The sequence below is a fragment of the Rhinopithecus roxellana genome, chromosome 4, assembly GCF_007565055.1.
Source record: "Rhinopithecus roxellana isolate Shanxi Qingling chromosome 4, ASM756505v1, whole genome shotgun sequence".
Taxonomy (NCBI): Eukaryota; Metazoa; Chordata; class Mammalia; order Primates; family Cercopithecidae; genus Rhinopithecus; species Rhinopithecus roxellana.
In genome coordinates, this window is record NC_044552.1 from 70,282,743 (window position 1) to 70,297,754 (window position 15,012).

Here is a 15,012-nt window from a genome sequence, read left to right on the forward strand (position 1 = left end):
TATTTTTCATGTTTTGTGCTTTTTCTTCGTGGTTTCACTGTTTGGAAGTGCTGTCTAGTGTTTCTAGTGTAAGAAGGCAGTGATGTGCCTTATGGGAAAAATATATGTGTTTGATAAACTATATACAGGTTTGTGTTCTAGTGCCACTGGTTCAGTGTTAACGAATCAACACTGTACAGATGATTCCTGACTTATGATGGTTCATTCCAGTTATGATTTTTCAACTTTACAACGGTGTGAAAGCACTATGCATTCAGTAGAAACCATCCTTTAAGTACCCGTGGGACCATTCTGTTTTTCACTTTCAGTACAATAGTCTATAAATTACATAAGACATTCAACACTATCAGAAAGTAGGCTTTGTATTTCATGATTTTGCCCAGCTCTAGGCTAATGTAAGTGGTCTGGGTAGGTGGAAGGCAGGCTGAGCTATGGTGTTTGGTAGGTTAGGTGTATTGAATGCATTGTCAACTTAGGATATTTTCAACCTACCTTGGGTTTATCAGGACGTGACCCCGTTGTAAGTTGAGAGCCATCTGTTTATTCAGTAAGGTGTCTTTTAAACAGAAAAACACATAAAACAAGTTTATATATTGATTGGTTGACAAAAATGTTGCAACCCGAGGCTTTCAGGAACCAAACTCTGCATTTCCCTTAGGAGCACTGCTTGCTTCAGTATCTGCGGGTAACTCTATGGAACATAGCTACTGTGAATAATGGGAATTGAGTATATTTTCAAGTTGCTGGCCTCTCAAGCTGTACTGATAATCAGTCCTGCTCTTTAAATCACGTCTTACCATCAGTTCTGCCTAGAGAAATGGAGGAGGGGAGGTCTCTGGTCTTACAGTCTATCCTGACTCTCTGCCCCACCAGCTGTGTCCTGAGCACCAGCCTGGACAGAGCTGTCTGTTTGGTGGGTGGTAGCAGGTCATGTTGTGAGGCCCTGGTGCCTACCTTCTGTCCTCCTGTGCTTGCTAGAGGAGCATGAGGCAGGAACAGCCAGTCCATGCTGGTTCCTGAGAGAGGCAGCTCTAGGGCTGCCAGCAGCTGCTCCTGGGAGGCTGAGGGTGGGAAGAGCTTCAGAGGGGAGGATGGGACTGTCTGAATGTATTTCCAATCCCATTTAGGACTTGTGGTCTGATGAGGACAAGTGCCTTTGAGGGGGATGGGAATGTTGAGAGGAACCAGGAAATCAAGACTGCGCTGGAAAATGTGGCATGGTGGATCTTTTGAGTTGGGGTGTTGGGATGCGTGTCAGCTAAAACAAAGTTCACCTGCTTCAAATGCTCATCCAAGCTTTCTACACTTGCCTCTCTGAGTCAACATCTTTAGCGACAGCAGGAAGTGATGAAAGTCAGTTCACAGTCCATCTGCTCTGAGGGCTTGGTATGAGGGGCTGATGTTTTCTGTCATTTTCTCCTTTCTAACATTTCACTTTAGGATCTTAGTTCCTGGTTGAAATTCCTTAACTGTGGGAGTTGAGACAGTCTAAGAATCCTTTTCGGCTGCTTAAGACAATGAGGTAGAGAGGGAACCAGCTGCCCCTTTTCTTACCTCCATGATGATGTAGAAATGGTTCCATCCAGCCCAAGGGTTCTTCTGGGGCCCAAAGCTCCTCAAGGGTTCTGTGCATAGAATTTGAAGATTGGTTTTCTTGGGTGGGGAGAAAAGTCCATCTTTATTTTTATCAATCCTACCTGAAATGTAGCATTTCCTCTAATTAGGAAGGCAGGCAACAAAACCAGTTAGCTACGTCTCTGACTCTGTCACCAACATGGATTAGCCATATCTCTGACCCTGTCACCAATGTGGGTTGGCCATACCTCTGACCCTGTCACCGATGTAGGTTAGCCATATCTCTGACCCGTCACCAATGTGGGTTAGCCTTATCTCTGACCCGTCACCAATGTGGGTTAGCCATATCGCTGACCCTGTCACCAATGTGGGTTAGCCATATCGCTGACCCTGTCACCAATGTGGGTTGGCCATATCTCTGACCCTGTCACCAATGTAGGTTAGCCATATCTTTGACCCTGTCACCAATGCGGGTTAGCCGTATCTCTGACCCATCACCAATGCGGGTTAGCCATATCTCTGACCCGTCACCAATGTGGGTTAGCCATATCGCTGACCCTGTCACCAATTCCAATTACAGATATCTCCACATCACATTAGCATTGTTTCAGATATCTTGAAATGGCATTTGTTCTCATCACTAGTTTTAAATTAAGGTGGTTAATACACCCCACTGGATTTTGGGATTTAATATGCTGATAAGGCACATAGATTACTATGCTATAACATTTAAAAAATATTTTGATAACTAGATTTCAATAAGATTGGTATTTGTGATCGTATTTATTTTCTTGATTTTTATAACAGCTTTATTGAGATATAATTTCTGTACCATACAACTTACTCATTAAAGTATACAACTCCATGTTTTTAAAATATATTTTCAGGGTTGTACAACCATCACCATCACCATAATCTAATTTTAGAATGTTTTTGTCCCCCTTAAAAGAGACTTCATACTCATTAGCAATTATCCACATTCCCCCTTTCTCCAGTCTCAGCCCCTGACAACCACAACATCTACTTTCTGTCTGTAGAAATGTGCCTGTTCTGGACATTTCATAGAAATGGAATCTTGTTTTTGAAACGGAGTCTCACTCTGTCACCCAGGCTGGAGTGCAGTGGCATAATCTCGGCTCACTGCAACCTCTGCCTCCTGGGTTCAAGCCATTCCCCTGCCTCAGCCTCTCGAGTCGCTGGGACTACAGGCGTGCGCCACCATGCCCAGCTAATTTTTGTGTTTTTAGTAGAGACAGGATTTTACCATGTTGCCCAGGCTGCCCTTGAACTTCTGACCTCAGGTGATCCGCCTGCCTTCGCCTCCCAAAGTGCTGGGGTTACAGGTTACAAAGTGAGCCACTGTGCCCGGCCAAAATGGAATCTTTCTGAGATTTTTGTGACTGGCCTTTTTCATGTAGTGTAATATTTTCAAGGTTCATCTATGTTTGTATTTTGTTCTGTGCACTTAAAACATTATTCTGAGAAGGGGTCTAAAGACCTGCCACGTCATGGCCAGAAGGGCCTGTGGCCTCATTGGAGAGGTTAGGACTCCCTGTGCCTAATGGTTCTTCCCTCTGTCAGTTTTGCTTTAAAACTAGTCCGTGCCTTGGCTTGGGCATGGACAATCACTGCCAAAGACCCGGCAGGCAAGGCACGCAGCTTGCCTTGGGATGGGTTGGACCCTGGCCCTGGGCACTCAGAGGTACACAGGTACCTCTGCCCAGTCTCCCCAAGTTACCACCTCCACAGGTGCCTTGGGGTGAGTGGGCACCTCCAGGATGTAGTCTCTAGTGGATGATACCCGTAGACAGGGACAGCAAGGTAGAGTAATAGGGCCAGGCCCCAGGTGCCTGCCCCTAGCTAGATACCAGAACCCCAGGACCCCAGCTCCTCCAGCCCCCAGGAAGCTGTCAGCACTTCCAGAGAGCAAGCTGTTGGTGGGAAGGTCTGAATCCTTGCAGCTCTGTGATTCGCGAATCATAAAACCTCCACACTTGGTGTTTGTGGGCCGAGCTATTGTCTTTGTGTTTTCTTTTTGGAGTGGGTGGGAAGCCAGCTTGGCAAGCCGGGTGTGAATGAACAGGAATGAGCAGGAGACGCTCGCTGATGCCTTCTGTGATGTGTTTCTCCCCCAGCTCCAGAAGAAAAGGAAGTCATTAAAGGACAGTATGGCAAGCTCACGGACGCGTACGGCTGCCTGGGGGAGCTCAGGCTGAAATCTGGTGAGTAGCCGCTTGCTGGAGGAGCAGGCGCCAGGCTCCCCGGTGGGCAGGAGCCTCTGCGTCGGGAGGGGCCTCAGTGCAGGCGTTCTGTTTGACCGCTTTTTTCTCTCTCTCTCTCTTTGTTTTTTTTTTTGAGACGGAGTTTTGCTCTTGTTGCCCAGGCTGGAGTGCAGTGGTGCGATCTCGGCTCACCAGAACCTCCGCCTCCTGGGTTCAAGCGATTCTCCTGCCTCAGCCTCCTGAATAGCTGGGACTACAGGCATGCGCCACCACGCCCAACTAATTATTTGTATTTTTAGTAGAGACGGGGTTTCTCCATGTTGGTCAGGCTGGTCTGGAACTTCAACCTCAGGTGATCTGCCTGCCTCGACCTCCCAAAGTGCTGGGGTTACAGGCATGAGCCACCGTGCCTGGCCGACCTCGCTTCTCTTTTAAGATGTTTCTTTATGCCTCGGAACCTGCTCCTCCATGCAGGTGGGGCGGTCAAGGTGAGTGTTGCCTGGTTATCATCTGCCTGTGCTGGGGCAGGGTGGGGCTCCCAGCACCCCAAAGCTGTGCCAGGGAAGCTCGTCTTCATTGCTTGCCGGCGAGGGCCTAAGTGTTTTGAAAGTCTGGTCTGGGGCTTCTGCCCAGGGCATTGTCTGCAATACTCTAGAAGGTGTGCCAAGGCAGGTGGGTGAGGACAGGGACCATGGCAGATGCCAGGGGGCACAGGGGTGGGCTGGAAGTTGTCGGCAGGAGAGAAAAGCCACTGATGTGTGACAGTCAGTGTGGGGTGGGAGGGAGAGGAAGGGACAGTGCGATCTAACTTGCAAAGGGAGAGAACTTCCAGGAAGACGTGGGCATCTCTGCGCACTCTGAGAGACTTGAGGGTGAGCCGGCGGTGCCCGGCTGTCATGGGTGGTCACAGCCAACCTCTGCTGTTCCTGGAGCTCGGGAGCCCTGGGGCCCTTAGTTCCACCACCTGTTTCCTTCCTCCTCTCTCAGGGCCCCCCTCGCTATCTGTGACCTGACTATGGACATCTCCTGTGATTTCTGGGGCCGAGACAAGAGCCCAGTTGCATTCCTGATTCTTGGTCCCACCTGGCTGAGATGGGAATGGCTGTATGGGTTGTCCAGATTCGGGCTTTCCCTGAGCCAAGCGCACACTTCCCTTCCCTGCTCACGGCAGCTGTTTTCAGATACTGAGGATTTTCAAAGCTGCCAGAAAAGCATGCTCATGTTGGCCATTCCTTTTCTGGGTGTTTTCTGTCATGGAATGTTTTTCCCTGAACTGTGACGATTACAGTGATCATTTCCAAATAGCATTTAGGAAAAACACACAGTACCACATGACAAAGTGCATTTAGGAAATGTCTGTTTCGTGCCAAGAGCTAGACATACATTCACTTATTTAATCCTAAAACTAGGCTACTGTGATAATGCATCGTTGTCCCTGTTTACAGTAAAGGGAACAGGCTCAGAAGCTTCAAGTAACTTGCCTTAGGTCAGAAGCTTAGCTGGGTTTCGAACCCGGATCCAGCTGCCTCCCAACGCTTGCTTTTTCCGTGAAAGTATGTGGGCTGCCGAGAGTTTTCTGCAGGACTTTCCGCTCTGCAGCGATCTTCCTGAAGTTGCAGAAAATCCCCATGGCCCTTGCCTTCCACGGTAATGACCGTGAGGATGGTGACCCGCACCTGCATGGCGCTCACTTAGGAATCTGTTAGTACGGCTCCCGCGGCCATCTATCGGGTGGGTGCTGTTGTTACCCTGCCTCGCAGGCGTGACAGGAATGCTGCGTTCCATCCACGTTGATGCCCTTTTTTCCACATGGTGGCCTCTGGGCCCCCAGGATGCCTCACAGTCTTGGCATCTTTCAGTTATAGTTGGCAGCTGCTTTCAGTCCATACATGAATGATTCATTTCGCATCCGACAGGGACTGGGATTCAGTGAATTACAGTGACTGGCCCAAGGTCCAGCCATTCTCAAGTGGTGCCCTGGGTTTTAAACTAATGTCTTGTGGCACCAGGGACTGCCTTCAACCACCAGGCTGTTCTCCTTTCTGAAGAGGACAGGTGGCTGGGCTGACAAGGAGGAACAGGAAGTGCAATACCTTCCCCCATCCCAGGGGAAAAGTGTTTTTTCCCAGGGCTGTGATCTAAGATCAGCTGTGGGAAATCAATCCTAACCAGGAAGGGTGGCAGCCCCAAAGAAGTCTTATTAGAGTGAGCCAGGGGATCTGCGGGGATCCACAGGGTCTTCTGGGACAGGGAGTACACAGAGAGGAGACCACCTCCCAGAGCTGCCCTAGGTGAGGCCTCCTCCCTGCCTTCAGCCAGTCCCCGCCACCCCACACCCCACAGAAGGGAATGAGGCTTCTTGTGGGCCATGCGAGACCAGCCCAGCTCGGAGGCTTTGGGTGCCCCCAAACCCAGTCCGCCTGTGAGAGTCACCCTCAGGGGTGGGTTGGAGTTTCTCTGAGTGTTGTGCGTATGAGTTTGACTTTGGGGATGTCAGGATAATTTGGTCTGTTTTCAACACATTCTGGAAAGTACCCTAAGCATCTGAAGGATGGAAGGATTGGGCTTTGAATCAAGTTTTTCCAGTCTTCATTGGTTACCTTAAGGGGCGTTTGACTTTCACTTGATTTTCTTTTTCCCCTGTAAGTCCCTGACCCAGAACTGTGACCTGTTTTCTTTTGTGTTTTCAGCTGTTGAGCATGTTGGGCAGCACGGAGTGTAGCTACAACTGTGTGACTCCACCTGTGTGACTGACTCTGTGACTGACTCCACCTGTGTGACTCCAGTTGTGTGACCAACTACAACTGTGTAACTGACTCCAATTGTGTGACTCACTCCATCTGTGTGACTCCAATTGTGTGACTGACTCTGTGTGACTCCAACTGTGACTCCATCTGTATGACTCACCTCAACTGTGTGACCCCCACCTGTGCGACTCCACCTGTGTGACCCCCACCTGTGTGACCCCCACCTGTGTGACCCCCACCTGTGCGACTCCACCTGTGTGACACCCACCTGTGCGACTCCACCTGTGTGACCCCCACCTGTGTGACCCCACCTGTGCAGCTCCACCTGTGTGACCCCCACCTGTGTGACCCCCACCTGTGTGACTCCACCTGTGTGACCCCCACCTGTGTGACCCCCACCTATGTGACTCTACCTGTGTACTGACTCTAACTATGTGACTGACTCCACCTGTATGACTCCAGCTATATGATTGACTTCAACCATGTGACCCCACCTGTGTGACTCCAATTGTGTGACTGACTCTGTGTGACTCCAACTGTGACTTCATTTGTATGACTGACCTCAATTGTGTGACCCCCACCTGCGTGACTCCAATTGTGTGACTCCACCTAGTCACACAGTTGGCTAGGACTCCAGCCCTATAAATTCTCTAGCAGACAGCCCTCCTGGATTCTAGTTCCCACTTCCCAGCTGAACTGCATTTAATCTCTCGAGGACTGTTTTCCCATCTATAAATCTAGGAAAACTGCCTCATTTCTATGTTGCCTAGTTCTTCGGAGGTCCACATGAGTGATGCCTTGAAGAGTGTGGAGTGCTCCTCCAACACCAGGCAGGCTGGCCACAGGCAGTTTCTTAGAGTGTGACCTGGGGACACTGCCACCACTGAGAAGCTCTGCTGTCTCTCCTCTGTCCCTGGGAGGCCTGGAGTGAGGAGGGTGCTGAGTGAGAGGGATCTGGCCTGCAGAGGGCTAAGGACGAGGTGTGAGCTGGAGGGCCAGGCTGCGTGGCCTCGGGGTGTGGACTCCTGGTGGGTGGCTCCTCTGCACAGGCTAGTAGAGGGCTGGTTTCATGGGCAGTCACTTCAGAAGGAGAATTCTCTGGAGGGGAGTTTGAACCCTTAGTCTTTTGGGATGCAGTGTTCTCTAGCAAGTCTTGAAGCGAACTGGCCTTTGTCAGTCTTACATTAATTTAATTCCTGGGCCCAGTGGTGGGATATTACCAAGACAGTTGACACCCAGATCCCTGAGGGGGAAGCTCTGAGATGATGCAGCATTTGCCAGTTTCCAAGGTGTAAATTCACAGGCCAGGACTGATTTCAGGTTCCCAGAGTAGAGCTGGGGAAGGATCCGCACCAGGGGTGCTCACCGTGGGTGTTCACTGCAGCAGCCGCCACTGCCCACGCCTCCCTCATGTTCTGCAGAGGGGAGGCAGGAGAGGGCCCTGAGACCATGCCGCGTGGGCACACGGTGCTTAGGGTTCTGAGCCTATGGGTGGTGGGGGAGGCTTAAGGGTCATCTGGCTGAAGCTTCCCCCTTCACAGGTAGGAAAGCCTAGAGGTCTTAAGTCCTTTGTTTGGAGCTTTGAGTCTGAGGGTGTCTTTGTGAGCAGAGGGACAGATAGGATGGCTGGAGGGACTCCAGGGTTGGGATTGGCACACACCAGGCTGGGAAGGTGAGCTCAGAGCTGAGACAACACAAGGAAATGCCAGCCCAGAGCCTAGTGGGAGGCCTGGGGTGGTCCCGGTAAACAGGGCCTTGTGTCTGCAAGCCACGTATCATGACCCCAACTGCCAGCTTTTCTGGCCTGATAACAAATGGCCTAGGACCTGCCGCTGGCCCTAGCCTCCATCTACCTGGCAGAGGGAGCTGCCAGCAGAGCCTCACTGGCAGCTCCCTCTGACCCATGCATAGCTTTGCTTTGTCCAGAGCCCTGGAACCAAAGCCTTTTACCTGTAGGGGACATCGAGACTACTGGTGCATCCTCCTGGGAGGTCCAGAGAGGGTGAGAGCCTTGCTGAGGCCACACAGGCCACGGGAGGTGTGCAGAGCCTGAAGCCCCAGTCTTCTGAGTTTTGTTTCTCCCCTTGCTGTGAGATCCTTGATGGTTTCAGGGCCCTGGTCTCTCCCTCAGCTGAGGACTGCCGAGACCCCTGCAAGCCTAGTTAGCTTCTTGGCTGTCAGAGAATTGATCCTGCCTCACAAAAACAAATCCTGTGCTCTAGGTGAGCATTGGGAGGGGCCTTATACACCTGAGGCAGGTGGGGACCAGTAGCCTGTACCACACTGACAGGTGGCCCAGGAGTCAGGGACCCCCCACAGTCTGGTGCTAGGCTCGAACCATGACACTTTCCTTAAAACCCATAGTACAGACCAGGCATGGTGGCTCATACCTGTAATCCTAGCACCTTAGGGGGCCAAGGTAGGAGGATCACTGGAGCCTAGAAGTTCAAGACCAGCCTGGGCTATGTAGCAAGACCACGTCTCTACATAGCAGTGGTATCTATAGCACCATGCCAGGAGCCTGTAGTCCCAGCTACTTGGGAGGCTGAGGTGGGAGGATCGCTGGAACCCAGAAAGGGGAGGTTGCAGTGTGCTGAGATCAAGTCACTGCATTCCAGCCTGGGTGACAGTGCAAGACCCTGTCTCTAAATTAAAAAACAAAAAACAAACAAAAACAAACAAACAAACAAACAAACCCATGGTATACAGAGAATGCAGTCGGGCAGTCAGGCTATCGATGAGATTGGGCAGGACACAGTGAGGCTGGGACTGAAGGAGGAGGAAGCCATCAGTGCTGGGTCAGGTAGGCAGGGCGGGGCCTTCTTAGAGAGGCAGCGCTCCACACAGTGGTCCTGAGGCTTGGGTAAGGCTCTTCTACAGAGGCCTCTGTGGTTACACCCATTCCACCGACTGTCTGGGGCACACAGGCAGGGACAGTTTTAAGGAAAAGTTTCCAGGTCCTCGGCTTTTTTCTATTATTGAGCACCTGTGATGGAAGACAGTGTTCTTGTTCCCCTCTGCGGTCACCCTGCTTCCATGTTAGGGCGGAGGGCAGGGCTTTCTCTCTTCTGGAAGCTCACCGTGTGCCGTGCTCCAGGAAGTAACTCCCCCTAGGATACCAGACAAAGGGACAGTCCAAAAGCTTGTCAACATCATTGAAATAAGGTCAGGACTAGGTAACAATTGGTTTGCAAGTCAGGTGATGTCCAGTTGTTTGCTTCCCCCATAATGGAAGGAGAATTCAATTGGGGTATCAGCTGACGCATTAGCAACCATTTTATCAGCAGGTTATTGTCGTTTTTCAGTGCTAACTCAGAAGGACTTTGAAGAATCGAGTGACATTTCTACAATGAAGCCCTTTCCATTCTCGTCTATTTATTAATGCGAACAGGATTTTTTAGTGTTTGCATCTACAAAAATGAAAACTAGAATTAAAATTTGTGCAGAACCTACTTTCATTCCTTCAATAAATATTTATTCATCTCATTAAGAGATGGTTCCAACACATTATTACTTTTCATATTAAATGATTATTTGTCGGCCAGGCACGGTGGCTCACGCCTGTAATCCCAGCATTTCGGGAGGCCAAGGTGGGCGGACCACTAGAGGTCAGGAGCTCTAGACCAGCCCAGTCAACATGGCGAAACCCCATCACTACTAAAAATACAAAAATTAGCCAGGCATGGTGGCGCATGCGTGTAATCCCGGCTACTCAGGAGGCTGAGGCAGGGAACCTGAAAGGTGGAAGTTGAACCCGGGAGGCAGAGGTTGCAGTGGGCCGAGATTGCGCCACTACACTCTAGCCTGGGTGACAGAGCAAGACTGTCACCTCCCAAAGACCCCACCTCCCAAAACCATCGCCTTGGGTGTTCGTATTTCAGCATATTAATTAGGGGGTGCACATATTCAGCCAATAGCAGGTACGTTGGTTGACCACACTCTTTTAAAGGGAACAGCCAAAAAAAATTATTTGGCAAAGTGTTTTATTTACATTGTGTTGTTTACATTGTTTGACCAGTTAGGTTTCATTGGAATGATAAACCAGAAGTCTCTCTTTTTAAACACTTAGAGTTGAGGAACACACGGCTGCAAGGGCTGATGGGGTGATCAGAACAGGGTGTAGAAGCACCAAATATGCTACATTAGGATGGAATTCTGAAGAGGGGGGACTGGAAATATGAGTGAAAGTTCCACGTGGTAAAAAAGAGCATGTTCCTGCAATCCTGTAAATAATAGATGGCGATGAGTATCACATTACTGTGTAGATTCCATGGGATACTGACAGTAGACTCCCAGAGTTTTAGTTTTGCATGTCAATATTTAGAATACACTGCACAATATATTATTTACAACCATTTCAACTACCGATGAAAACCTTCAGTGACAGTTTAAAAATGGGTAGGGAACGCTGTCTGAGTTCAGTGTGTTGCTGTGACAAAGTTCCGTAGTAGACGGGGTGGCTTATCAGCAACCGACATTTATTTCGCGCCGTTCTGGAGGCTGGAGGTCTGAGAGCAGCGGCCCGCAGATTGGCCAGCCCTGGGGACCTACTTCTTGCTTCATAGATGCTGCCTTTTCTCTGCATCTGACGTGGTGGAAGAGGTACAGGAGCTCTCTAGGCACAAACCCCATTCGTGAGGGCTCCACTGCCATGACCCAGTCACCTCGAAAAGACCCCACCTCCTCATACCATCACCTTGGGTGTTCGTACTTCAGCATATTAACTTGGGGGTGCACACATTCAGCTAATAGCAGGTACACTGGTTGACCACACTCTTAAAGGGTACAGCAGGTCAGGTGCAGTGGCTCACACCTATAATCCCAGCACTTTAGGAGGCCAAGGCAGGTGAATTACCTGAGCTCAGGAGTTCGAGACCAGCCAACATGGTGAAACCTCGTCTCTACCAAAAATACAAAAAATTAGCCAGGTATGGTGGCGGGCATCTGTAATCCCAGCTACTCGGGAGGCTGAGGCAAGAGAATCACTTGAACCCAAGAGGTGGAGGTAGCAGTGAGCTGAGATTGTACCACTGCACTCCGGCCTGGGCAACAAGAGTGAAATTCCATCTCAAAAAAAAAAAAAATAGCCGGGCGTGGTGGCTCACACCTGTAATCCCAGCACTTTGGGAGGCCGAGGCAGGCAGATCACCTGAGGTCAGGAGTTCGAGACCAGCCTGACTCATATGGGGAAACCCCGTCTCTACTAAAACTGCAAAATTAGCTGGGCATGGTGGCGCATGCTTGTAATCCCAGCTACTCCAGAGGCTGAGGCAGGAGAATTGCTAGAACCTGGAAGGCGGAGGTTGCAGTGAGCCGATATCACACCATTGCACTCCAGCCTGTGTGACAAGAGCAAAACTCTGTCTCAAAAAATAAATAAATAAATAATACATGCATGCATACATACAGACATAAAGGGTACAGCAAACCAATCTGATTGGAAACTGCTGGACTTTGGGGCTAGATGGAGCATGGGCTTAAAGTGAAACCTACGTTTGCGTTTTGGCTCTAACACAGACTAGCTGTGTGCCTGGGCGAGTGATTCGGTTTCCCTGGGGGACAGTCACGCGTGTGTGAAATGGCAGTGGTAGCCCTGAGACAGCAGCATGGTAAGCGGGCTGGTGATGTCATCTGCAAGGAGGTATAATTAGGAGCACCAGCTGTGGGGCCAGACTTGGCTTGAGTAACTTGCCCAAGCACTGTAGCTAGAAAGTGGATTTGGATCCCAGCTCCCCGCTCTGTCACCTTGGGCAGGCTGCTTAACCTCTCTGTGCCTCTGTTTCCCTCCCTGTGAGATGGGGCTGGTAAGGGCGCCCCTTGCGGTGGGCAGGAGGATGGAAGTCTGCGCCTGTACAGTTCCCCTGCCTCCACTGCGCCCACCAGACGCCAGCTCTCCTCACTCCCCTGTAGCACTCCCGACCCCTCCTCCCTGGACCCAGGAGGCCCAGAGCTCTGTGGCAATGCTGTTAAGAACCTCTCCTGGCTGCTACAGTGCTCCTTCCCCCAGCCTCCCCTAGGCCGTGGTCCTGCCCAGGAAATGCAACCTGGGACTGTTGCCAGACACTCAGGCCCCCCACGCGGAGGCTGTTGAGGAAGTGGTGCTAGAAATCAGCTTATGACTCGCACGGAGTGATGTCATGCAAAATTTTCCATAGCTCTGGCAGCCACAGGGGCCATCCTCCTGCCACTCCGAGGGCACTTCTGCTGAACTGTGCTTTTTCCTGCCCTGAGCATGTCAGAAAAGGCAGGTGGGTGCTGGGACTGCTCTGTGGCCAAGGCTCTGATCAGAGGCTGCCAACCCCAGAACCCCACCTGTCCTACTTGAGAAATTGAACTCTGACCCCTGTCCCTGTCCCCAGTGTGATCTCTTCCTTTGTTCTTAGATGGTTTCCTGAGGATGTGTCTGGGGAGATGTGATGGCATCAACCCCCCCGCTGCCCTGCTGGGACCCCCACCCCATGGCATATCAGCAGGCCCCTGGGAGCCCTGAGCCACTCATTAAAGGAACACACTTTAATGACAACCACACGCCACCCTGCCATAAGCAGCACTCTTCTCCCTTTGAAGTGTGATGAGGAAATTGGGTTGAGGGGCTGGTGGAATTGGTTGATTTGGAGTCTCTTCCCAGAGTGTGGAGAAATCTGAACCATCTCCGGACCATGGCTCTAGATAGAGGCCCCTGATCATTCGCAGAAGATCTCACTGGGTGGATCCTTTAAACCTCAGCAGGGTGGGAAGAGTGTCCTTGGGACTACAGCCCTGCCAACACCCAAAGGCCAGTTTCTACCTGATGGTCTCTTGGGCCCTGTCCCAAGAGTGGGGCACGGCGCTACCAGGCACCCCCAGTACGTAGCGTGTTGTGAAGTGCCCTTGTGAGCAGTGGGGGATAGGGAACAGAAAACAGCTGTCAGTGACAGTGAAGTGGTGCCCCAGAGAGGGCTGCCTCATTTGCCTGGCTGCAGGGTCCGAGGTGGTCTTGGTACCTTTTGGCAGGAATTTATTTAGGAAGCATCCAGCAAACTGAGTGTGTGTGGTGCCGGGAGATGATGAAATGGTCCTGCCCCAAGGAAGTCCCTCCTCTGGGGGTACAGCGGGGAAGGAGGTCATGAGCTTCGTGTGACAACTGCTGATGGGAATGCTATTGGCATGTACAAGGGTTGCCTGTCCGTGTCTTGGGAGAGCAAAGAAGGCTTCCTGGAGGAGTTGCTGCCAAGTTGGCCCAGAAGGATGAGGAGAAGTTCTTCTGGTGAAGCGGGGAGGGAAGAGGCAGGATGGTCCCCACGAAACATGTGGGGATGCTCATGCTGTTCCAGAGGATGGAATGCTGGGCCCAAAGCCTGAAGTACTGTGAGCGCAGAGACAGGCAGGAGGTGCGTGGAGAAGGGATCATGGAGGTCTTGTTGGGCAGATGGTGGTGGGATGTCCCAGGCAGGGGGAGCATCTTGGGCAAGAGCCGAGGGTGTGAGGTTATGCTTATGGCACACTGGACCAGCTGGAGGATAGCCAGCTCAGGAGAGCAGCCAGCTAGGATGTCCGCCCACATGTGGGGCAGGGGCAGGCTGCAGCAGGGAGGGCCTTGGGAGCTTCTGTTGCAGTCCTGCAGGGAATGGGAGCTGTGCAGGAAGGAAGGGCGGAGCGGCTGTGATCCGATGGCTTTGGGAAGGCCACTCCTGTGACAGAGTAGGGGAAGATAGACCCCAGGCCAGGGGTCCTGAGTCAAGGCAGTGGCTGAGGAGGCACCGGGGAAGGTGGTTTGGAGAGGCTTTGGGGGCAGGTCCTGGGAGTCTGGAAGGGCTCTGGGCCAGGAATGTTCAGACTCCTGGGGGCATCAGAATCACCTGGAGGGCTTGCTAAAGCAAAGCTTGCCCCCAGCCGCAGGCAGCTGGGCAGCAGGAATCTGCATTTCTAATAGGCTCCCAGGAGATGCTGACCTGCTGGCCAGGGTTCCACACTTTGAGAAGTCCTGCCCGAGGCTTACGGGACAGGGCAGGTTCTTGAGCCATTGAGTTGAGCAGTGCCATGGGAAGTCACAGGTGCACAGACGTTGCTTTCCTGGCTGCAGTTGAACCTGGGCTCCGTTTGTCCCCTCGGAGCTCCAGGTGGCCGGACTGGCTGCAACCCTAAGCTCTCCTCTCTGATTTCCTTTCCAGGTGGCACGTCTCTGAGCTTCCTGGTGTTGGTGACAGGCTGCACATCTGTGGGCAGAATTCCAGATGCTGAAATCTACAAAATCACCGCCACCGACTTTTACCCTCTTCAGGAAGAGGCCAAGGAGGAGGAACGCCTCATAGCTCTGAAGAAAATCCTCAGCTCGGGGGTGTTCTATTTCTCATGGCCCAACGACGGGTCTCACTTTGACTTGACTGTCCGCACGCAGAAGCAGGGGGACGACAGCTCTGAGTGGGGGAACTCCTTCTTCTGGTGAGGCCCTGGGTCCCCTGCAGAGGGTGGGTCCTGGTTGGCACCTG

At 51.6% G+C, this 15,012-nt stretch overlaps 1 protein-coding gene across 1 annotated transcript in view; it reads left to right on the forward strand.

The window, feature by feature from the left end:
* SYNJ2 (synaptojanin 2) overlaps positions 1-15,012 on the forward strand; it is a 115,514-nt gene that overhangs the window by 31,621 nt on the left and 68,881 nt on the right. The window contains exons 2-3 of the mRNA XM_010381542.2: positions 3,711-3,797; positions 14,695-14,965. Of these exons, the coding sequence (XP_010379844.1) occupies positions 3,711-3,797; positions 14,695-14,965 (358 nt within the window). The remainder of the gene's footprint in view (positions 1-3,710; positions 3,798-14,694; positions 14,966-15,012) is intronic.